General features: G+C 39.1%; 3 protein-coding genes across 19 annotated transcripts in view; 1 reads left to right on the forward strand and 2 right to left on the reverse strand.

Annotated features, from left to right (window-relative positions):
* Window positions 1-8,564, forward strand: part of nhsl1b (NHS-like 1b) — an 86,944-nt gene extending 78,380 nt beyond the window's left edge. For 13 of the 14 annotated variants that reach the window (XM_027166345.2, XM_027166348.2, XM_047801678.1 and 10 more), the window contains 3 exons: window positions 31-3,225; window positions 4,585-4,702; window positions 6,459-8,564. In XM_027166345.2, coding sequence (XP_027022146.2) covers window positions 31-3,225; window positions 4,585-4,702; window positions 6,459-7,122 — 3,977 coding nt within the window. In that variant the 3' untranslated portion in view covers window positions 7,123-8,564. Of the gene's footprint in view, window positions 1-30; window positions 3,226-4,584; window positions 4,703-5,609; window positions 6,422-6,458 lie in introns of those variants that run through there. The other variant, XM_047801680.1, reaches the window with a different exon arrangement.
* Window positions 8,565-9,532: 968 nt separating this feature from the next.
* On the reverse strand, window positions 9,533-12,775 carry hebp2 (heme binding protein 2). 4 transcript variants are annotated; one of them, XM_027166358.2, is made up of 5 exons: window positions 12,617-12,775; window positions 12,364-12,443; window positions 12,119-12,254; window positions 11,016-11,196; window positions 9,533-10,911 (listed from the first exon to the last, which is right to left on the reverse strand). In XM_027166358.2, exons 2-5 carry the CDS (start codon window positions 12,433-12,435, stop codon window positions 10,725-10,727), a joined length of 576 nt encoding a protein of 191 aa, XP_027022159.1. In that variant the 5' UTR covers window positions 12,436-12,443; window positions 12,617-12,775; the 3' UTR covers window positions 9,533-10,724. The 4 variants fall into 4 exon arrangements, with proteins under 4 accessions (XP_027022159.1, XP_027022160.1, XP_027022161.1 ...); XM_027166359.2 differs by having other exon boundaries at window positions 12,364-12,464; XM_027166360.2 differs by having other exon boundaries at window positions 12,364-12,518; window positions 12,617-12,757.
* Window positions 12,776-19,097: 6,322 nt separating this feature from the next.
* acat2 (acetyl-CoA acetyltransferase 2) lies at window positions 19,098-24,537 on the reverse strand. Its single transcript, XM_027166151.2, has 9 exons — window positions 24,375-24,537; window positions 23,065-23,199; window positions 22,505-22,686; window positions 22,073-22,190; window positions 21,762-21,905; window positions 21,501-21,623; window positions 21,181-21,335; window positions 20,859-20,969; window positions 19,098-19,738 (listed from the first exon to the last, which is right to left on the reverse strand). The coding sequence occupies exons 1-9, from the start codon at window positions 24,415-24,417 to the stop codon at window positions 19,568-19,570; spliced, it is 1,182 nt and encodes a 393-aa protein (XP_027021952.2). The 5' UTR covers window positions 24,418-24,537; the 3' UTR covers window positions 19,098-19,567.
* Window positions 24,538-24,736: the final 199 nt, after the last annotated feature.

The raw sequence follows: 24,736 nt of genomic DNA on the forward strand, positions 1-24,736 counted from the left end.
GTCTCTCATTACTGTTTTACTCCACTGCAGCTAAAGGACGAGGAGGGGAGCTCCGACCACAGTCCATGTTTATTCCTGGACAGTTTTCAACACTAGAACGTTCTGCCAGTGTGAGTTCTACACTAAGGCACTCCGTGACTAAGGATTCCGGCTGCCAGACAGAGGAGGTAAAAATTGTTCCACCATCTATGAGGAGGATCCGAGCTCAGAGAGGACAAGGAATTGCTGCTCAGATGGCTGGAATGTCAACATCTGCCAACAATATATCCACAGTTCCAAAAGACTATTCGCCTGGATCTCCTGTGCATGTCATGGCTCCTCGATTTAATGATGATCTGCAGCGCTTTCACAGCTTGCCTCGGGGTGCGCGGGTTACTTTGAATGCAGAGCTCCTGAACAGAAGTACTTCATGTAGGCCAGAAGATAGTGCTGTACCAGCATCTCGGCAGATTGGAAAGCTCCAAGCTGATGAGACTGCAGTTCACATGAGAAATAGCCCTAGGACTGGCACTTCAGCCCGCCCAAAATCCCAGGAGGTGAGGGGATCACATGGGGACTGGGGGACTGCCTGTGTGGTTCCTCCTCATGCAGCCTACTCAAGGTCATTTATCCCCAATGCAGCATTGTCATGTTCAGCTGAGGTGTTTGCTCTTCATTCTACTTCTAGCCCAGTGCAGCAACTGAATGCAAGGCTTCTAGGGCTATCCTCAAGTGTCAATGGAGAAAGCTCCACCAGTGTGGCCACCAGTGCTGAGACAGGAGATACAGACATGCAGGAAGCTGGTCAGTCAGACAGCAGCCTAAATAGTCACAGTACAATTGCTGCAGGAACAGCATCAGATGAACAGTGGATTTATGATACCCCTGAGAATGTATTGCCCAGAAGGCCACTCACCTCCAGCTGCTCCACTCCTATTAATCATCTCTACAACAGCCTGGAACGCTCCTCTAAAGGTACAGACTCTAGTTCACTGTACTCCATGGACAATGATGGTTACTACACCTCCATGCATTTGGATTCAGGTCTGAGGCCAAAAGGACATAGCATTGCAGGCAGAGCAGCACGACATAGTATGTATGAGTGCATAGGCCAGCCAGGAGACCGTAGCAGCATTTATAGTGATCAATCACTGTCCCGATCTATTTCCCTCCGTAAGTCTAAGAAGCCACCCCTTCCTCCGGCACGTACAGACTCACTGAAGCGTTTGCCTAAGAATAACAATGGTGTTAATGCTAGCAATGGGTCAATTCTTAATGAGTCACTGATTGCTACACTTCAGCAGTCATTGCAGAATGGGTTGAAAGGGAAGGGGTCTTTGACCTCACCATCTCAAAGCCCTAGCAGTGACTATGAAGACCCCTGGATGCTGCGGCCTAGGAGCCAAAGTAGCTTAAGTGCAGGCAGTAGTGGTGTGTCAGCGGCAGGAGTAGCTAATGTTTATTCCATCTGTCATGTCACACCATCACACAGTGACACCAGCAGCCTGCGTTCTGACTATGCAGAGTCTTGGGGCTATTACATGGAATACCCTCGTCTGCATAGTGATCAGGCACAGTCACCAGCACATACTAACTCATTGTCTAATGTAGGACAGCCAGGTAGCATGACAGATAGGCAACATATCCACAATGATACTCAGAAAAGTCTTCCTCCTGCTCAGGAGAATATGTCAGCAAAGCCTCAGGCAAACACATCTTCACCAGACAGGGTGCATCGTTTAACCTCCCCTTCAAGTGGATATTCAAGTCAGTCCAACACCCCAACAGCTGGCACTCCTGTTCCCTCTTTCATAAGGTCCATGTCACCCTCTGGCTCAAAGCCCAAGCCACGAGTGCCTGAAAGGAAGTCATCTTTGCTCTCCTCTGTGTCCATATCCTCTTCTTCAACATCTTTATCCTCTAACACTTCAGATACTGTTAGGAACAACATCCCCCCTCTACCTCCACCTCTTTCTAATTCATCAGATTCACCACTTATCCCTGAACCTTTCCCTCCACCTCTTCCCCTCTGCAATCCTGTGTGCGCTTCAAGTCAGACCTTTCCACCTCCACCTGCTCCTCCTTTACCCAGCAGCCCACAGCACGCTGTATCCGTGAGCCCACTCTCCATAAATTCCTCTCCAGAATTTCCCCCTCCTCCTCCTCCAGAGATGTTGAATGACCACAGCATGCTACATAATGGACCATTTAACCCCGGCTTTCATCCACCACTGCCTCCACCACCACCCCTGTCTCCTCCCCCTGTAAATGTACATATTCCACCACCACCGCCACCATCCTTGCCCACCTTGACTCCAATCATACCTGCCTCGGCAAGCCTAAAGGGAATTAAAGACAGACTCAAATCAGGAAACTCGGATAGAAAGTCAATTTCTGTTCGCTCTGAAGAGATTGCCAAGTCTACCATGCCACTAATAACTCCATTTGCCCTCCAAAGTGTGCAGCTTCGGTCAGTCAAACAACCAGAGAACAGGGAGGACAACAATGAATCCCAAGAGGTGAAAACTGAACAGATTTCTACTAAGCCTGGCACAAAAGAGAAATTTGAAGAGATAGAGCCCCAGACTGTTTTGCCCCTGCATTCTTTCTCTAATCCTGAAATAAATGGGACATTAAAAGAGAATGTAATTACAAAAGACAAAAAAATACCACTTTATAAGACAAAATCAGGACAAGAAATGCCCTATGAAACAAATAAATATCCTTCAGATGATGTCATTAGCCATACTCAAGCTAAAGCTGAGGTGGATGGTATGCAGATGGAGAGAACACCACAAAACAACACAAGCAAGAAAAAACCTCCAGTGTTCTCCAAGAAGCCCAAATTTCCCGTTGTCTCTGCAGCTGTACCTGAGCTTAGAGTAGAGAACAAGCAGACACTGGACAATGTGGAAGATTCTTCTTTTCAAGTGGTTTCAAATACTCAAAAAGAAATGGCTATTTGTGCACCTAACACAGAGGTTCAGGAATCCCTGTCAGTGGAGGAGGTAGAGGAGAATGATTACAAAAGTTCTGCTGAGAGTTCCTCATGTGAAAGTAGCATATGTCCAACTGCTGGTCAGGTTGAGGAACCCCCTCAGACTCCCACCATTCAGGAATCATGTGCAGTGGATGGTGCAGTGGGCACTTCAGAAGGAGAAGAGGAAGAAAATGGAGATTATGATGATGATGAAGAAGAAGATGAATTAAGTAGCACTGCAGGATCAGTCTGCTCCAAAGATGATGGTGAGTGAACGTTTTCTAATTTTGCTCTCAGTGGTCATTTGTAAAACTGTTTGACAGAATCATACATTTTTTAGTACTTGGTTCTTTTTTAAATGCTGGAAACACTAGACACTGTCATTAACTTTTGACGAAGCGCATGGAAAATGGGAATAACTTTATTACTATAAGATTTAGTACTAATGAACATGGGACAAGTGTGTACATTCAGTCAAGGTTAATTGTGTTATATGGCAAGTAACCAGTTTTAAGGGCTTGATGAGTGAATTAACATGGTTAAAATGAATATTACTTTGTACTGAATTTCACCTTTCTGGAGGCTGTCAAGGGCAGTGCAGTTGTAAGCATAATGTTTGTCTAATTCTGATGAGCTGAGGCAAAGGATTATGCCACCGCCTCTCTCACGAAACAGGGATTGTGGCACACTGCAGCAGCAGTCATTGGAATGAATTGTTTATGTTCCTCCTGTCTGTACAGTCACTTATCATACTTCTGTCATTCTCATGTACTGTTCCACTGACTCCTGTCAATCCCGAACCCTCTCTTTTCCTTCAACCCTTCTTTGTTTAGCCTATTTCATGCTGACTTTTTTTCTCTTCCGTATTCTTGCATCCTCCTGTATCCTCACATCTGTTACACCCTCCCTTATAGCTCTCTTCCTCTGTCCTGCCCTACACATTACAGTGAAGATAGGATGGGGCAGTCTTCCCAAGGGCTGGCCGTTTAGAGTGGAGGGGAGGGGTGTAGAGGGAGGGAGGGGGAGGAAAGAGAGTGTATAACGTAGCCTACATCTTCTCGGGAGTGCAGATGAGAGACGAAAGCAGAGAGGACAGAATCAGACAACTCAACTCTGATACAAAGCTGGATTCATCTGTGACAATGTAAGAGTAAAGAGAGTTATTGGCTCCTTTTAAAGTGAATGTTTGCCCTTGAGTATGTTGGAGACTGATAAGGTGTCTGTTAGAATGCTTGGCTTACTCGGATAGGAGAGATCTGTCATTCTTTAGCTTGTCCTTTTTCTGACATTGTATATGGTTTGCAGCTGTCATGTGAGAGTTTGTTCTATCCGGACATGCAGGTTGTATTAGACTAGTTTGTACTTTCACTTGTGCTACAAGTACATTGTTTCCATGCATTAGATATCTCCCTCCAGAATGTGTGGTATGTGTTTGTCAGACAAACAATCTTCCAGTTTTGTGTAGATTCAACATGTTTTTGAGTCGGACAGCCTCTGTGCCATTTCTGGAATGTATGCTATGTATGCAGTGTATATGGATGTGGGTGGTTATTTTCCTTCTCCATAAGCAACAGTACAAGCTTTCACAGCTGTCAATATTCATTTGTGCTTCATACATCTTTTAGGTGAAGTGTTCGAATCCAATGCATCAAACTCCCCACAGACTCCTAGCATTAACGGCAAAGACATGGTGACTCCCACACGGCCCCGCACCACAGAGGACCTTTTTGCAGCCATTCACAGGTACACATCCTCCATGTTCTTTCAGTATCCTTATCTGACACCAATCAGCTCTCTCCTCAACTCAGTAGAGTGCACATCCTTCCATAACTTAAAACCAGTCTGTCTTCCTGATTCTCTAATACATCCATCAAACCTGGAATGTGGCAAGAGGCTCCTCTGGTTTCTTGGTCAGATTATAAAGTGCTCAGACGCAGGATTAACTGCATTAAGAAATGAAAAATAAGATGGATCATATAGATCCATTTATTCATGCACACATCCAACAAACCAAGTGTCTGTTCAGATGTGTTCAATTTTGTACACTGCATGGATTCTAAGTTGTGTATTTACAGTATGTTACAAATGTAGCCACACAAACCCATGTACAATTACAGAAACAAATTATAAGCAAAAACACACTGAACACAGTTTGTGTGTAGATCTTGTGCATCTCACACTTTTGCATAGACACACAAATGTTAAACTTGAAATAGTGGGTAACAGTGTAGTGTCTTAATAATTCCAGCTGTGTATTTTTTATTATAATTTTTTTTGTTGTCTTTTTATTCATTTTAATTTCACCAAGATCTGTTCTATTTAATATAAATACATGTCATTATGGAATATTTTTTAAAAATAGTATTTTTGTTGTATCAGTTCTACTAGTAATTCTTTCGCTGCCACCTGGATGAAATGATTTAAAAAAAAAGTGTTTCAACGCAGTAAGAATCTAATCAACTCTTACCGTCCATATTTATATCTGAACCTAATGTCTTTTCTTTGGTAGTTTTGGTCTGCTCTCATAGTTCAATGTCCTCCATAACATTTTATATTTTGTATATCTCCTATATTTAGATCCATATATATTATTATCTTTTCCCATTTGTTCCTGGCTCCCCTCATTTCTCTTTTCCACTCTTCTGCTCAGCTTAGATCGTGAATGCATGAATGTCCCTCAGCCCCTGAGGTGCGACCTGGCAAGTAATTGGCCACTGGTGTTTCCCCTCTTGTGGTGATGGCACAGTGGGATTACCCTTATAATCTCTTAGCAATGGAATACATTTCTGCTTTATTCCCCTGCTAATCCCTCAGTCCAGTAATCTAAAGCACTGATGCAGATTTTCTTTCAGGATCTGTTGGCTAGTGGGCATAACGCTTAGGCACCACCCTCAGTGAAGAGAGGACATTCTCTTCTTGTTTACAGGGATCTGTGGCACTTTTCCCAGAGTACCTTGTTGTTTAATTCCGTTATCCCAGGGCTTGCTTTACTATACACACCCCACCCCAAAATTGCAATGTGTGCAGTTCTCATCTTTATGTTGGCTTTTAAGAGAGTGCATTTAAATAAAAGGCATTAATATCCAACAGCAAGTTATTCCTGCTTTTCCATTACCTTTGTGCTGCAAAGGCATTAACTATGTGAAGCTCTGTTGGTTTTAATAAGAAAAACTGGAAGCACAATTGATGGAGGGTGGAGGCTCATCAGAGAAAAAATAATCACAAAACAAACCCTATTTAGGTTTGCTGGGCTTCAGGTGAGAAAAGCCTGATGTAGGATTAGCTTTGCAGTTCAATTTACAGTAAACTAACCCTTATTAAATAACAAGTGTTACATAACAAGTGTGACCTAACACGTTAAAACTGCAACCATTGTTAGCTTTTTAAACACAGCATTCACTTATACTTAAAAGTTGTTTCAATTTCATTTGAATAATTAAAAGGTATTTATCCTCATATATCTGACCATTCCTAACTCTCCAGTGTTTGTACTTTGCAGGTCTAAGAGGAAGGTCCTGGGTCGTAAGGAGTCAGATGATGACCGCCTGCGAGGTAACTCATCTCCACCGGTCACACCAACAGGACCGAGTCCGTCCTTGAATTCAAATGTGCCTCGTCAGACAGGTTCCATCCAGCGCAACCTGCGCAAATCAGCCACCAGCAGTGACACATTTAAGGCACTGCTGCTGAAGAAGGGCAGCCGCTCAGAAGGCAGCTTTCGCATGTCTGCTGCCGAGATGCTACGCACAACTGACCCACGATTCCAGAGGACAAAATCACTCGACTCCTCTCTGGATCCCACTTCACCAACAGCAGGCCTTGACAGCCCCTGCTCTTCCCCTGGTCGCTGCAAGAGGGTGCCAGAGGACTGGCCCCGGAATGAGGCTATACTGCCACGTTACTCTCTGAGTTCCCCCTTGTCCCCGTCCTCAATGCTAGGGCCAAAGTACAGCCGATCCCGCACACCACCCTCTGCTGCAAGCAGCAAGTACAATTCCCGGAGTCGAATCCTTAGCAGCCCCATGACCGTCATCTGTGAGAGGGAAGGAGAATTAACTGAGAGTGGAGAGTCACTAGATGAATCCTTTTCGGTTTCCCCTTTAGTTTCCTCTAGCCAAATCCCTCAAGACTCAAATGGCACTTTATGTGAGAGGGAGAGTTGACGGAAATGATTTTCCCCCACCAAAGGGAACAAACGAACTTCGTCACAGTAACAGTGACTGGCTAATGGCCGCGGACCAGTGGACGGACAGACAGGGAAGATGGTAGTCTGTCTGTCCCCACCGTCAAGGTTCTGGGCCATGCTACACAAATCTGGTTGTATAGTAGGAGATATGCAGAGCCACAAGGTGCCTCCCTCAGACTGATTTGTGTGTGAAGTAGATCCCATTTTTGTCACAGCTCTTCAGTTTGTCACATCTGTACTATTTTTCTTCCTGTGAAAGTGCTTTTCTTTACAGTCGTACACTTATTTCCATAAATCTTATGTTAATTCTGTTCTAAAACACAATTCTGTTTGGTTTGCCTCTCAATTTCCACTGTTCACATCAGGAATGGTATATTGGGAATGTGGAATCAGGACTGATTTAAAAATGGCACATGGGAATCCAACTTGAAGGAATTCAGAGCAAGTCGTAGTCCAGGTTGTAGTCCAGTTCTCCAGTAATGCACCTGAAATGACTCCCAAATACATGTTTGGATATAGTACATTTCAGACCGACATACACACTGTCATGAACTTTGGAAGCCATGTTAGAGTTTTTTCTGATTCTGCTTATTCCTGAGATGCACTGGTTGTGGGAAAGTGACAAACAGATTCGGCAGAATGTACTGTATTATAAAGGACTGCTGAATCTGCACATGTGAAATGCAGGCTGAGAAGCTTCAGAAAAAAGATATTGTGGGGTTTTTAATGTGTAGTGTGTTGCACTGTGTTTGTGTTTTGTCTGTTGGGTCATTTCAAATGTTCTGCTTGTGTTGGTTGTGATGACTTTCTACAAACAAAGAGAACACCTACTTGAACCAAGTAACATCTGTTTTGTTTGTAATATTTTTTTTGTTAACCAAAGAGTTTAAAGTATAAATGTAAATTTCGCCTGCTGTAGGGATTCTGGGTAGCTCAGACGTTTACTGGACTGGAAGCAATAAAATGTCTTCTGTAAAGCTTTGCTAAAGATTAGCTTTTACATTTCTTATGTACTAACTCCTCTTACATAAAATCTCACTCATGCAGTTTTATACTGGATTTTGTATATAAACATAAATATTAAGAAATAACCTCTGGATTTATTTTCAAAGAATTTGTACACCATTGTTAGAGGAAGTGGCTTACTTTTTGTAGAGTATTTATTTTAGATTAGCCAGAATCCTAAGTGATTTATGTGAGGGATTTTACAGATCTGCAGCTCAGTTAATAATTATGTATTAAGCATTACGTCACTGTTTTAGACTCGTGCTGAGTCTGATTTTGAGGCCTTTAAGTCTTGTCCTTTTCATCCAATAAACCAAAATCACAGTGACAAGGGGAAGACAGCTGCTAACCCTCCTGTGTATGTCTCTCTAATAAATAAATAAATAAATAAATAAAAGGTGATGTTTAAAAATGGCCCATCTGTGTTTGATTCACTGCCACCTGTCAGCCAGTCGGAATAATCACACTCGTCACGTGCGTCTCCATGGTACCCAGGGCAGTTAATCATTTCTAAAGGTTTCTGTGGGGTCAACGCTTATTGCTCTGTCATGTCCTTTTCTGTTCTCGCATCACTAAGTCCAAAAGATAACAGGCCCTTTTTTGATGATTAAGTCTTCATAACTTCTTTTTCCCCATGTGAATGCGGCCTCATAAGATGTCTACATAAATCCATGTTCTAGATTAGTCATTCTCAGAGAAAATCATTTGTTGATCTGCACAGTTGATTGTAAGATCTTATTATAATTGTAGTCAATCGTCAAAATAATAATCTTATTGACCAAAGAAAATTATGACCAAAAAGGGCTCTGAATAAATGAATGTAATTCATGATATATAGCTGGGATGTGGCATGGGATGTAAGGTAAATGAATAAAGATATTCTTAAATACAAATATATCCTTTATGCATAAAGATATTGGATTCTGACATGGCTCATGGCTAGGGTATGAAATGTAAAATCTAAATATTAATAAATATAAAAATATATAAAAAAGTAAAAATTCCACTAAACATCTTTACTGTCATGGTGTTGTGGTTTATTCAATCTAATCACTAATTCTATTACTGTTTACAATTTGAACACAAATGCATTTTTTATAATGAAACTCTCTTGGATACACATTTGGACACTCATGGCTTTATGATGCACTGCCAAAGAAATAATGGATCCTCTTAGTATTGTGGCTCAGCATCAGTACAGAGTATAATTGAGTTTTCACACAGTGCTGAGTGCATGAACATGATATTCAGGCAATATTTGCCTCTAAAATAAACCTGATGACAGTGCAGAGTCTACATGTGGATCAGTGAAGTTTTGCTCCTTGCAGCTGTGCTCGTGTCCTTAACACCTTATAAACTAAAATCATCCACATTCAGAGAAATTTAAAATACAATCAAAATTTATTACAGAATGAGAAAATGTTGAAACATTTAATACCAAAAAAACTAAATTTTATTAGAAACTGTATCATTTCACATTTAGTTAATATAATCGATAATAAATGTAAAAGCATTTTGTTTATGAAATTATTAGTAAATAATTAAATTCAGTGTAGAATTTAAGAGTAAAGTATCATAGTACGTAATAGCATGAGTTGGAAAAACAGGAATCTGTAATGGAATGTTCACATTAAACTGGTTATATGATTAGTGATAAATAATGCCTGGCCACACTAGAGGATATTCAGGCTGGTGATTATGAGCTTTTTCTTGGTCATGAATAGTTACCCTCCCCGACTGTCCTGTAGTTTGGGTTGTGCAAGATCTAATATTAAACCATACAGTGTTCTCAATGGACAGTCATGACCAGCCTGATCGATATTTCTGGCATATGGCCCTTAACCAGAACGATGTACAAAATGCTTTATATTTTCTATCAATTAATACATTCGCACTATTACAAATATTAAATATTCACCACCTCAGGCAATGAGCTGGAACACAACTGTCTCATGTGAAAACAATCTTAATATCACGCCTAAATGACTGGGTTGAAAATGGGGAGGTGGCGGTCAATTCAATTTAGTAATCACTTTGGTCATATGCTAATTCCCAGCCACCAGCTATCTCTCCTCAGAGAGATCCTCAGCTTCTCTCCCACAACAGATACCAAAGGTGATGCTACACCTGCTTCCTCCGTGGCATGAGGCAAGCCAAACAGATCTGTTCAAAATGCTGCTTATGCTGCATTACAGGGCAGTGAAACACCCTCAGAGAAAAGTGCAAAGAAAATAAGCTGCTGTTTTTGGACTATATAAATCTTCTAGTGTGGTCTAGGCAGTAGTGCAATAAAAAAAATCACAAATATAACACACCCGGCTAAAAAGATCAGCAAAAAATAATAATCATTTAAATAAAAAAAACCTGCAAGCTGTCACACACAGTGATTATACAAATTCTATAAGGATTTAATGATATTTGGCTTGATATTAGACATTAGGGGTTTGAATACATGTGGGACAGGACATTTCATGATTATTAAAAAACGTCTTATTAGTAACGTTTTCAATCAAAAAATCCAAACCAAAAATGACCTTTATCACTCACTATGCACCCTGTAAACCATTTACTGACTCACTCCTCTCCCTCCTCCTGTATGAGCCAGACTTCGTTCCTGCGGTTGACAAGCTTGAAAGGACTGTCATAGCCCACACGGTAATAGGGAGCCTCTTTGAATTTCATTCCATCCCTCTTCAAGCTCTCAATCAGCTTCAGTAACTCTTCACAGGTGTTCTGACTGTTAGCAAAACCTCCAAAAGTCCTAACACACACACACACACACACAAACACCAATCAATATATGAACATGTACATGTGCAATTTAAAGCCTCAAACACTGCCGCAAGTCTGCTTTAATGTAAATACCTGACAAACACTGTGAACTCCTTCCTGTTCTCGAAGAAGATTTCAGGGATGCTGGTTTTGGGGGGCTCGGCCTGGTGTTCCTCAGGAAGGTAAAAGGACACAGTGAAGGAGCTCTCACATGATGGTCCATCTCCAGGGTTAATAAGACAGGTCACTGGAGAGGTCATGTCCACTTTCACCTCTGATACAGAGAGCATCATCAAAGTAAGTGAACTAAAGAAGCCATTTCACTTCTTTCACAATTAAGCACAGTTCCCTCTCTTAAATAAAATCTGCTAAGATTAAAAGATTCTGATTGCTCCCATTTTCTCCAGAGAAAATAAAAACACTGTTGTACATGTCATGGCTGATGCATACAATAAGTTGCATTCTCCAGTGTTGTAATGTAACGAAGCACAAATAATTCGTTACTGTACTTAAGTAGAAATTTCACGTATCTGTTTTACTTCGCTATTTAAATTTATGTCAACTTTCACTTTTACTCCACTACATTTCCTAGATAAAATGTATACTTTTACTCAGCTATATTTCCACTTAGCATCTTCGTTACTACAAAATAAAATCAGCAGAAATGTGTGCGACTGCAATAAGAGAGGTTTGGCGAATCACTGCTCCTAGATTACATTACGCAGCTCCGCACGCACTATTTCAGCGTAATGTTGCCAAAAGGAGGCGGAAGCACAACTGAAACCGCCATGGAAGCACCTGCTGGGCGACCTCCCGTTATCGAAGACCAGGGGTGGCCAACCGGTCAGAGACCAAGAGCCACATTACTGTGTTACCGCAAAGAGCCACATCATACACATGGGCACACATGATCATCGCCTTTTTGAACATGACACAAATTGTTAACTCAAATGATTTTGCTCCTACTGGGAAACTTTGAGGTATTTTCATCCCACTCACGTTTGACAAAAATACCGTTTAATCACACTTTACTATCTTTACATCGTTCTTTAACAAACTAACAGAAGAGCTTAGTTCGTAACCGTGCCATCTACAAGAGATAGTTATTTGTTTAGGCAAGTTCATCAACCTTTAATTGAGGGAAACAAAGTATGAACAGACACTAAAAGATTCAGAAAGTAGCAGGCACAACTCACGCTTGTCATTATTCCCCTGGATGTATTTGAAGAGTCTCCTAAAGCCAGTGCTTAAGGCCTCGTCCTGCTCAGTGCCACTGACTGTAGTACTGACCCACTGGGTGGTGTCATACCTCCTTACTTCATAATCATCTCCCTGAAACACACACAAAAGTAGAGACACTCATGCATGCATGCATGCATACAAAAACACACAAGTTAAAAACAAGCCTGGATAATCAAATATACTGTTCTAATTGACCAACCTTGCTTTTTTGAAGAGTGTATTTTGGATTCTCGAAACCTCCAAACACCATTTTTCCCATAGCCCTCAACATCTTCTCCACTGTTACACCAACACACAAGGCTGGTTAGTAATAATAGTCTTCAGGGAAATGATACTCCACGTGTTTTAATGGAACTGTATATTATACTTAGTTAACTTTAAATTAATTTACTTATGCAAGTGCAAATATTGAATGTTTATCTAGCCGTCTAAAAAAATAAAGCGTTTCCTACCTGTTTCCTGTGATGGTAAATTACAGAAAAGTAGATTATTAGTTAGTTCAGTTGCAGTTGAGTCAGTTGTTATGTTACAGGTTATCTAACATTGTGCGCGTGACAAAGAAACCACTTGTGTAATGTTTACAAGCGACACGTGACGCTTTGCATGCTCCCCATTGGCTCTGCTAATCGGCGCACCATGACGACGTTTCAAAACAACCGGAAATACACATACCTGATATTAGAACTTCCCCGGATGTTTTTATTTCATTACAGAATACTATTGAGCATTTTACTAAACATATAAAACATACAGGTGTTTAAATAAATATTCCTAGAGATTCCTTCAGAAACAGAAAATAAAGATATAAAGACATAAGATGCCTGGAACAAAGAGTCAGTCAGTGTTTAAAAGGTGTTCTGAAATGAATGGGAAATATTTCATAAGGAAAGAGCACACATTATAAAAGGATGTATTATATTCAGCATATCTTAGTGAATATTTTACAACCACACACTATTAAATGATGATATTTCCCTTGTGGTCATTTACTCACAACATTATTATGACACCAGGCTGGATAACTTACTGTAAGCATAATTTACCCTTCAAGTGATAATAATTCATTAAGAATGTTAAGTACACTATTATTGTTTTTGAAAATGCTTGTAAAGATGTAAGTGACTCCAACAATGTGTAGTTAAAAATATTTACTTAAATACACAGACCTACACCAAATACACACATCCACCGACTGTTTACATGCTGTTTTGCACACTGTTTCTTTTGCTCTTTGCACATGCTGTCTCACTTTTCAGTTGTTTGCTGTTTTGCACAATACTTTACAATACCTCAATATAACTGCTGCTATAATACTAATGTGTTCATTCTAGTGTTTCTGCCCACTCAAAATTGTTGGACATAAGGTATTTACCCTGGTCAGAGCTGTTTTTTGTGTACTGTCTTTTTTGTATTGTCTTGTATTTTTTGTTTCCACTGTCTTTTGTCTTTTTGTCTTGTCCTGCACTGTTTGCACCAGGCTGCACAAATGCACTCTATGTATCTAAGACTAACTTACTTTAAGTCCTCAGCTCTGTCTATGTTTTATAGCACCATCGTCCTGGAGAAACGTTGTCTTATTTCACTGCAACATCTCATTGTGTACATTGTGTCTCACTGCAACAGCTATATACTATATGGTTGAAATGACAATAAAATCTTCTTGACTTGACTTGAAAAATCTTGTCCTGTGCTTTATATAAGCCTGTAACAAAAGACATCTCCACAGCATAGTAATTACCTTAAAACACCACATTAAAATATACAATACTCATATTTATATACTCATCATAAAAAAAGATGTGGTGTCTCATGACCTGGCATGATGAAACCTCACACATAGGTTGATCTCTTAAAAGCTTTACATGGACAGGTTTTATTATCTGTGCTATTTTACTAGTCTGCTGGTTTACGTCCTCTTCTGCCCAGCAGTCCTCCTGTCTTGGGTGTCTCTCTGAACCTGTCTGGCTCTGCATCGAAAGCCCAAACTCTGCAAAGCCTCTGACAGAAAGTGCTGAGTGCGAGACACACAGAGTACATCAAATGCAATCGCAAGTTTATATTTTTATTTGTAAATAATTTCTCAAAATATTTGATCCTCTCATCCACTTTAAAATTTCAAACACATAATTTTCCCTTATTATCATGCTCAACTATGGAGTCCAGTTTATAAAGAAGCTCTTCCACAAAACTGCTCCACTGACCCCAGATGTGCCTACAACAAACACGTTAATTTGAAAAACTGTTTTTCTCTGGGGAGCACAGAACTAGGGAAAAATTGGAAACTTGGGATTTTAGTTTCAGACATGTGAGGTTATGTTTTTGCAATAAAGTTAATCCAGTGTCCAGTCTTATCAGGAAAGTGCTGGTGTTGCTGCAGTTTTTCATTCCAACCAAGCAGAAGCCACACTTGAGTCTTCTGAAAGCCAAGATTAACTAATTAACCCTTGTATGATGTTCGTATTTTTGTTACTCACCAGCTGAGTATGGTTAATATTTGCCCTTTACCTTTATTACGTCACATTTGTAACAAGTGCAACAAGTGCTACTCGATTTTGTTGTTTTTTAATAAAATGTAATAAAAAAAATAAAATCAAATTTAATCAAGTTATGAGTGAGAAAAAGTCAACAAATTTACAAGGAAGCAAAGTTTTTCAAAACTATTGATGTTTATGAATATGGGTCCCATAGACCCGAACAACATACAAGGGTGGAATTACATGTTTCCTTACATTTTCCTATTTTCCCTTTAATTTTACTATTTGTAGACTAATGAATTAGGTAATTTTGCTATTTAAATGTCAATTATAACTATATAGCAATAGCAATTGAGGGGCTACAGTGTTTGTGTCTTTGTGGCCAGTGCAACAGTCATATTATAGTAGTCTGTGAGAGACGGTTGTTGTTTTCATATAATTTTACATCATGTTCTGTTTGTTTGTTTTTTACACTGATAAGAGTCAGTGTAAAATGTCGTTAAAATGCTTGGAACTTTGTAACTGACAGAATTCTTACCTGCACATCCACTGCCACTTTGTTCTGAGTGGTTCCTGGGGTACAATCTGCCAAAAAGTGACGGGGAAGGGTGAATGGCAGGGGGGAGGCTGAGGGTAAGAGCCAGAGCTGAAGTAGTGAGAGGAGGCAGCTCTAAGAGCAGCTCTAAGATCCACACACACACACACACACACACACACACACACACACACACACACACACACACACACACACACACACACACACACACACACACACACACACACACACACACACACACACAGGTGTAGTCAATTAATTTCTCACACTGCCCACACTTGCTTTTTCTCTGTCTTTAGAACATTATTCTAATCTTCTTCACATCCATACATGGAGTTTACTTTAACCATTTCTCTAAAATGCATAGACTAGATGCTCTACTATTTGGACATGAATGTGCAAATAACACATTCTGCCGATAAGAAAGAAAAGTCGTTAAAGAACTGTTGGATGGTCTGGCCTTTTCAGATAAGGCTGTTTCTTTTATAAGTCTGTTTCTTTTATAAGCTCCCAAAATTTTTTTAAATAAAGTAATATATTTTTGAACCTGTACTTTGTACATCAGAATAACTGTACTTGAGTGAGAGAGAGAGAGAGAGAGAGAGAGAGAGAGAGAGAGAGAGAGAGAGAGAGAGAGAGAGAGAGAGAGAGAGAGAGAGAGAATGAATTAGGGTTCTTGGATGTGACAATGGGAGTGACAATAATGTGGGATCTGGAAGAGTCTCAGTGCAGTAACGTGGGACTGTGGGACCTCAGTCTCAACAATACACTGAGCAGCTGAGCAAAAATATCACACAATGTGTCACTCTCACGTACATAACGTTTGCAAATTAAAATTAAATGATGGTATTAGTGTTATCTTTATATCTTTTAAACATGTTTAACAAGAACCTTAAATAATAAAAACATTATAAAGTGGTTGTCAATACCGATAACACAAAAAGCAATGATCAAACAAATTAACACCTGTGCATAATACTGACCAGCACAGATTCATCCAGAATCCAGACACTCATTACAGGCTATAGGAAGCGTCTAGAGGCTGTTATTTCTGCTAAATGAGGCTCTACTAAATATTGGTGATTTTTCTGTTGGGGTGCCCAAATTTATGCACCTGTCGAATTTGGTTTTGATGCATATGGCACATTTTCTTTTAATCCAATGAACCTCATTTCACTACTGAAATATTACTGTGTCCTTCAGTTATTTGATAGATCAAAATGAAATTGCTGATCCAAACACCCAAATATGTGTAAATGAAAATCTTGGAAATTCTCAGGGGTTCCTAAACTTTTGCATACACTTCACTAGTGCCTTTGCTGATCATGATGACTTCTCTCTTAACCCCCACTGCTGCTCCATCCTCATACCTTATAAATTATTACCCCTCAGCTCCTGAAACCCATATAAATTAACCAAAATTACAATTATTTTACTGATCCTATATTTTGTTCCTATACTTTATTACATCCATCACAGCTATGGTATCATGGCACTATAAAACCTGTACTATAAAACTTTGTAAAAAGTATATTGCATAATACTTATAAAATACTTATAATACTTATAAAAAGTTTATGCAATATAGTGTTATTTCATACAACATGTTTAACCATGCATTATTTACATTTGTTTATATTTCATAAACTATCAAAATCAATAAGTAAATCAGGAGCTTACGATTAGTGTGTAGTGTATCTCCCTCCACCTCATCCGCTCTGATCTATGACTCTCCTTTTCCTCTTGTAAGGAGTGTTCCAGAGAAGCCACCTGTGCCTGTAGCCCTATAGTGACCAAACAAAAAGCAAATGAAAAAGTGAAAAGTAGTGACAATAGTAAAAAAATAGTGTTATATTGAGCTCTATAGTTCTACAAGCATTATATTATATTATAACTACTACCTATATATTTTTACATTAAGTACTAGGTATGTTTTAGGTTTAATGTTGTGTTATCACATATATTACGGTTCTTAAATTTTATTCATTCATTCATTCATTCATTCTCTACCCCTTATCCGAACTTCTCGGGTCACGGGGAGCCTGTGCCTATCTCAGGCGTCATCGGGCATCGAGGCAGGATACACCCTGGATGGAGTGCCAACCCATCACAGGGCACACACACACTCTCATTCACTCACACACACACACTACAGACAATTTTCCAGAGATGCCAATCAACCTACCATGCATGTCTTTGGACCGGGGGAGGAAACCGGAGTACCCAGAGGAAACCCCAGAGGCACGGGGAGAACATGCAAACTACACACACACAAGGCGGAGTTGGGAATCGAACCCCCAACCCTGGAGGTGTGAGGCGAACGTGCTAACCACTAAGCCACCATGCCCCCCAAATTTTTCTTAAATTTTAATATATTTTTTATTTATTTTTAGTTTAGTTACCCCTGATGACACATAATCAATCCACCTTTTATATTAATTATATTATATTAATATAAATATATTTATTATAGAAGGGTTGGTTTAAGGCACTTAAGGTCCTCAATCATTGCAATTAATGACACCTGAGTAGTTATATGCTGGACCAAAGTGGAAGAATATAATGCTGCTCAGGAAATTTATTTCTATCGTAACTTACTTTGAGTGCCACCAACCTGGTTACTCTGGACCGCTTTGCTGATATTGCCCATCCGCTCCAATAGCTTTTTGCTCTGCTTCTCCAGCTCTGTAGCAAAGCTCACCTATGCAGCTAGAACATCCTTCAAATCTTTTTTCAAAGCCTGAAAAGTGTCATTTTAAAAACAATCGTGGATTTTAAACTGTAGATAGTACCACTTGGAGACCATGGTGCTGACTTTAAACAGCTGCTTCCCAGGTTGGACTTACTCGGGTCTCCAGTTCTTAACATTTGATGGCTTCAGCAGGAAGGACTTAGTTGTACCAGAAATTACATTGATTTATACGTTTTTCAAAAGCTACTGGTTACTCAATTCCACCTGACTATATATAGTTGTAGAAAGATGTTATTTATTCGTACTCTTCACGGTCACCCAGATGAGGCTGTGCTCTCTCAAGGTTTCTTCATCTTAGGGAGTTTTTTCTCACCATTGTTACATCAGGCTTGCTCAGTAGGAATAAAAATAAATTCAAAAATGTAATTTTGTTTTTTTTTTCTGAATTTTTATACATCCACTGTTAAAAGATCTACACAAATAAAACTGAATAACATGGAATTAAGAAATGGCATACATTACATATATAAACTGATAAAGCACGGCCACGGTTTCATGTAGCCTTACCTGGACGTGTGAGAGAAGTTTGGCCAGGAGAACTTTCACACATTTCCCTGGTGTTGACACTGCCTATTAATCAGAATTACATCCTCCTCTTGATCCCATAGAGGTTTTTCCATATACTGGAGCAAGATTAATAAAAGCTGAAAATATCTCATAAAATAAAAGTTCAGCTACACTGCAACAAACCAACTACCAGAAAACCGAACTTCCTTTACTGGGAAAATTTCAGCATATCTTTTTCCACAGAATTCTCCCCAAGATGCTGAATATTTATAGAGATTTGAAGGTTTGTTAAAATTCTTTTTTATTCTTTTGTTCTGTATTTTATCCTATAATAAGGATGCACAAAAAAATGGTCTCTGTTAAGAAAATGCAGCATTTTATAAAACCCAGAAGTTGATGAGAGAGAAATGGCTGCACCACAATAGGCCAATTAATGGATTATCTGCTTTCTAATATAGTCTGATATGTCGGGCAGTACACATCCTTCCCCACTTTGCACAGAGAATTGTTATCTACCATTCACTACATAGCAAAGAAATACCATATATACCTGCAGTTAACCAACAATAATTTTTACCAGACAGACAGATAGATAGGTAGGTAGATAGATATATAGATAGATAAAAGTGACAGTCTGCAAAGTGTAAGATTTTTTTTTTTTATTATTCACTGAGTTTAATATGTAAACATGTTTTCCCTTGAGGCTTCAATCCGGCACATAGAGAATTTCAGGCTGTTGACAGGAAACACAGGACTGAGGCTCATTCAGCCTTATGGCACAATGTAATATATAGGCTAAGGCAAGTCTAAGGTAGAATACATTTATTAATTGATCCATATAACTAGTAACTGTTAATACAATTAAAAATCTGTCAGACAAGGACATAGTTTGTTTGTTTGTTTGGGTTTTTTTAAAAAAAAAGATCATAGTGTTTGTTAATTAATTCTTAAGAGAAACCCATTCCCTGGTTGCATAAGATGGCTAAATTATAAAAATATAACATATTTCCATAATATAATTTAAAACAGTTTCAACAAATTAATGTAAGTGTGTAAGACCTGGTCCAGTTTTCTAGAACAGCAGCTGGTCTGTACGTGTGTGTGTAAGGTGGTCTTAAATTCTATCTACACACATAGCAATTCCCATTCCTCCTCCGATACACAGTGCAGCAACACCTTTCCTTCCACCAGTCCTCTGAAGTGCATGTAGGAGGGTCACCAGCACCCTGCAGCCAGACATACCCAGAGGATGACCCAGAGAGATCGCTCCACCACAGACGTTCACCTGCAACAGTGAAACAATCACAGCCATCAACACACGGTACATGAATTAATACAAACTAAAGAGCGAGAAGGGAATGTGGCAAGGCAGTGGTTCATTCCTTTAGTTCTCCTCCAACATGAGGACGAAAGTTAAAATATTCAACAGTAACAACAGACGCGGCACATATACACTATATATTAGCAGGATGACTTTTGGAAAGATTTCATGATAAAATAATAATAAATAAATCTTTATGAATTAATAGTGTATGCAGCTGAAATGTAATGTGTAAAGCCATTGCTACATAACATTGATTTTGAGAAGTATTATATAATGTTAGGCATATTACATATTGTTATGAAAATGTTCATGATAATAAACACATCATTACATTCAATTTTGTCTCCTAACATTTTTTTTAAATTAAATATGACGACTTTATTGCCTGAACAGAAACAGCTTGCTCGGAGAAATAGCAGTTAAATGTATATAGAAGTTAAAATTTGTGTTAAACATGAATTACCTTTTAACAATTTATCATTAATTGCAACTACTGAAAACAATCCACATTTTTTCTGGACTTTTTTTTAGCAGTGCAAAGATCCTATGATACATTGCAGATTAAAATGGTCAGCAGAAAATAGATTACAAAACAACAGGTTTGACATTAGTTTGTATGCATCAGTGACAATCCTCTAGGTGTCCCCACATTGACACCTTAAGGATACACATACAAAAAACAATGCCTACCCAAATCTCAACCTTGTTCTGTGGATAATCCCAACTGGATGCTGTAGAATTGGACCTAAGAATTGCTGCTGCAATCATAAAGGATTTCCTTTGTTCATCCCAGCACTCAATACACTTTTCAAAGTGCTTTCTGTTGTCACCCAGAAGAGAATGGATTCCATTTGAATCTGGTTCCTCTAAAGGCTTTCATTCTCATGTTAAATTAGGTTACATTACATTTCCATTGTTGTGTCTGGTTCACTCATTAAGGATCTACATTTACATCTGGATTTCTGTAGCTGGTTTATGGCCATGTTTATTGTTAAAATGGCTGTTCATTCCGATTAACATACGCTTCGCACACATGCTTTTCACATGCTTTGAATTGGGCGAAAGAAATGAAATTGACAACCTTGTCGGGATTCAGGCCAAGTTCCTGAACCACTGCGAGACACTGAGCAGCGAAGGCCTCGTTGATTTCATACAGATCCACCTCAGACAGCTGCCAGCCAGCCTTCTCTGTCTAGTTAAACAGAACATGCATTATTGATTTATCAGTAACTGAAAACCTTTGTATTTACAACAATATACCTATATCTAAAATATAACTTGAAAAACTATAAGTGGATGCTTTAAAACCAAATTAAACAAAATAGAGAGGTTGAATAAAGGTCGATATTTTTGTTTGTGCAACTGTATGACTGGCCACCTGTGGACTATAAAGAGACACTCACTGCTTTTCTGATGGCTAATATTGGCCCTGTGCCCATGACGGATGGATCAAGGCCAGTCTGGGCCCAAGAGACAATCCGTGCCATTGGTTGCAGACCACGCCTCTGAGCCTCTGATTGGCTCATGAGCACAGCCGCTGCAGCCCCATCATTTATTCCTGTGAAAAAGAAGGCAGAGAGCAAATAATATCTACTGTAGATAAAATGATTAGAGACAGAGTCTTTTTGTAAGTGCAAGACTGTCTTGCTGGGCAACATTTAGAAGTGAATGAACTCTGGGTTATTTTGCTAACCATGATTGAAGATCAGTCTTGTTTATTTACCTGATGCATTGCCAGCCGTGACTGTGCCAGAACCGTCCTTCAGAAAACAGGGCTTCAGCTTGGACATGACCTCCATATTGCTCCCGTGGCGAGGAAATTCATCAACTTTAACTTCTACTGGACCTAATAAAAATAATATAATAATAAATAAAGAATATTAATTAAAAATACTCTCCGACCAGCCAAATCTGAAGGGGATCTGGCAGATCTGTAAGATAAAATGCAAAATAACTGATTAAGATAACTGTTACAGCCGGTTACCTTTTCTTGAAGGAACAATAACTGGAACAATCTCCTGGTTAAAGAAACCAGCCTTCTGGGCTGCCTCGGTTCTGCTCTGTGAGGTGACAGCATACTGATCCTGAGCTTCTCGAGTCACACTCCACTTCTTAGCCACGTTCTCCGCTGGAGAGGGAAAATAAAACTAAATATCATAAGCCTTGTAATACCTTTCTGTTCTATAAAAGTGGATGTGTACTGTACTGAACTGGTGTGATTAGAGTGCCAACATGGATCCTCATTCTAAAGTACAGTGATGATGCTTGGGAAACGTCAGTGCTGGTTAAACATACCCGTGATACCCATATGGCATTTGTGAAACGCATCTGTGAGTCCATCTGCCACTATAGAGTCCTGCAATGTCGCATCTCCCATCTTTAATCCTGACCTCATTTGCATTGTGTGAGGTGCCTAAGGACCAACGTGCACATTAAAAAAAACTCTTTTGTTGCTGTCCATTCATATTTAAGTATTCTTTTTTCATAGTTCAGCCCAAACAGGTGAAATTAATAAGAAAAATGATAATTTCTGTGAAAATGCCTTCTTTTCTAAACTTATGTCTTTTTAGCTACAGACATCTCTGGTTTGAGGAGCTGCCTATTTTTTGCAAATATTTATACTTGAAATTCTTTTGCTCGTTTCCACTGAAAAGCTTTGCAGCATCTGCAACAAGGCTGCAGTACACCATTTTTTGATGGCTGAGCTGAGCTCAAAACAGTACCTACCTGGCTCATGCTCTCCATGCCCCCTGCAACCACAACTATGGACTCTCCCATTATGATGGACTGAGCTCCAAGACACACAGCTTTTAGACCAGATCCACACACCATCTGACAGCTCCACGCAGGCACAGGGTATGGGATTCCTGCCGCAACACTAGCCTGCCGTGTAGGGTTCTGTCCACTGCCTAGAAACAATTGTAAAATGTTCACATTGAACAAGCATTCCTTATGCCCACTTACATTACTTCTTAAATATACTCAGTAAAATTGGAGACAGTGTATTTTGCTTACAATTAGACGGTGGAACAAGACATAATGACATTATGAAGCAAACATCAACTGTAATGTCTGTATTATAATACATGAACCCTAATCAAACCTTTTCAAAAATCTTTAAAATCACCAGATAAATGAATATAATGTTAAATTAAAACAGTGAGCATGAGTGCATATTCTAGACAGTCATTCACCAGTTTCTTATTTACAAGATGCACGGGAAATCTCTACAGTTTTGCCACCAAGGTGAATAGCTTAATAACTAATTTATGCTGTAAACATATTACCTGCAGTGAGAACATGTCCCATGATGACCTCAGATACCTCATCTGGCTTTACATCAGCCCTCTTCAGGACATCCTTAATGACTACTTTAGCCAAATCAGAAGGTGTTACACTGCTCAGTGCCCCATTAAAGGATCCTTAAAAGACACAAAGTTTGTTATGTTATTTAAACCACAAAGAACTACACGCTCTCATTTTTATATTACTCTCATACGTTATACTAAAAATATGTAACTCTAACATAATCAGGAGCAGCATTAAAGAGATTTGTGAAACGGAATTTATTAATTTAATTGATATCAGACCAGTGATAAATCTGCCCTCATAATAATTCACAATATAATGTTCATTTCTATGCAGAAATGTATTCAGTTTAACTATATACAGGTGCATCTCAATAAATTAGAATGTCATGGAAAAGTTCATTTATTTCAGTACTACTTCAAAACTACTTCAGTCTGTGTGTACTGAATTTATATAATACACAGGTTTCACTATTTGAGTCAAATTACTGATATAAATAAACTTTTCCACAAGATTCTTATTTATTGAGATCCACCTGTATAAATGTGAGACATATTATTTATGCTATTGACTACCAACTGATTGAATAACTACAGTCATTTAACCTTTCACAATGTGTTAACCTGTATCGGTCAATCTCTTGTTTTGAGTAATTGCTTTATTAAAGATTTCGTTGCTGACAATGGTTAGGACATTTAAATGATTTAAAAAAAAAGTCATTAATCTTTTACAGGGATCCACTGCAGCATATAATCAGAGAATTTAATGTTCTTATTCCCATAATCCTCAGAAAAGTCCACTTCTGGTTGAGTTCAGTTAACAAAGTTTTATCAACCGATATATAACATTTTCAAAACTTATAATGAATGATCTAGGGGAAAAAAATAATTTTTCATTTTTAAATCCAGTCTAATCACGAGCGACTCTTTCTGATTGGCCAAAGCCAGATCACCAGATTAAAGCGCTCGTGGCCCTACAACAACTCAACCAATCAGAACTAGAGGAACCTGTTCGCAAACGTCAATAAACCAATCAAATCTCTTCTACGACAAACTCATCACCACAGCCCTAACAGTATCTGCAATGTCTCATGACGAGTTCATACACCCAGCTGATTAACGCATAAAACTCAGCGAAACTATAACAATACAGAGAAATAACCTTCAGTGCATTATTAGATTATAAAATTTCAAGATCCTTTAGCGATCAAATAAAACACAAGGCGTGTATTTCTTCATTGTCACACACAAGTGATCCAGTAGATCAACACAAAGCAGTGAATGATTACCTATTGGCGTCCTGGCAGCAGACACGATCACTACAGTGTTCATCTCCGTCTGCTGGGTGCTGACAGGAATCTGGAAATGAATTGAGTTCCCTGTCCACAGAGACCAGTGAAGAGCCTAGTTAGCATGAAGCTTCATTGATTTTTACGGTCGCAGATAAGAGGGAAAATCCGGTGAGCCTTCAGAAACCTCCTATCTAACCGGTCTTCAGCGCCATCTATAGGTCTGGATGAAGAGATCCTTAACCTAGTGGATCTCAATCTCACTTCTGTGACTGTAAGTAAGATCCAGAGAAGTTTCAAGCTACAGTTTCTATAAAATATGTCTCGAATAGAAACATTTACATTACACACCCTTATCCAGA

This window comes from Tachysurus fulvidraco, chromosome 16 (assembly GCF_022655615.1).
Source record: "Tachysurus fulvidraco isolate hzauxx_2018 chromosome 16, HZAU_PFXX_2.0, whole genome shotgun sequence".
NCBI classification, from domain to species: Eukaryota; Metazoa; Chordata; class Actinopteri; order Siluriformes; family Bagridae; genus Tachysurus; species Tachysurus fulvidraco.

Coding starts and splice junctions, on each gene's coding strand:
- hebp2 (XM_027166358.2), bottom strand. CDS start 12,435: ATGTTGAGGGCTATGGGAAAAATGGTGTTTGGAGGTTTCGAGAATCCA. Junction 12,255..12,363: donor ACACTCTTCAAAAAAGCAAG/GTTGGTCAATTA, acceptor TGTGTGTTTCAG/GGAGATGATTATGAAGTAAG. Junction 11,197..12,118: donor CCAGGGGAATAATGACAAGC/GTGAGTTGTGCC, acceptor TCTCTGTATCAG/AGGTGAAAGTGGACATGACC.
- acat2 (XM_027166151.2), bottom strand. CDS start 24,417: ATGAACACTGTAGTGATCGTGTCTGCTGCCAGGACGCCAATAG. Junction 22,191..22,504: donor GCATGGAGAGCATGAGCCAG/GTAGGTACTGTT, acceptor GTTGGTCCTTAG/GCACCTCACACAATGCAAAT. Junction 21,336..21,500: donor CACGGCTGGCAATGCATCAG/GTAAATAAACAA, acceptor TCTTTTTCACAG/GAATAAATGATGGGGCTGCA.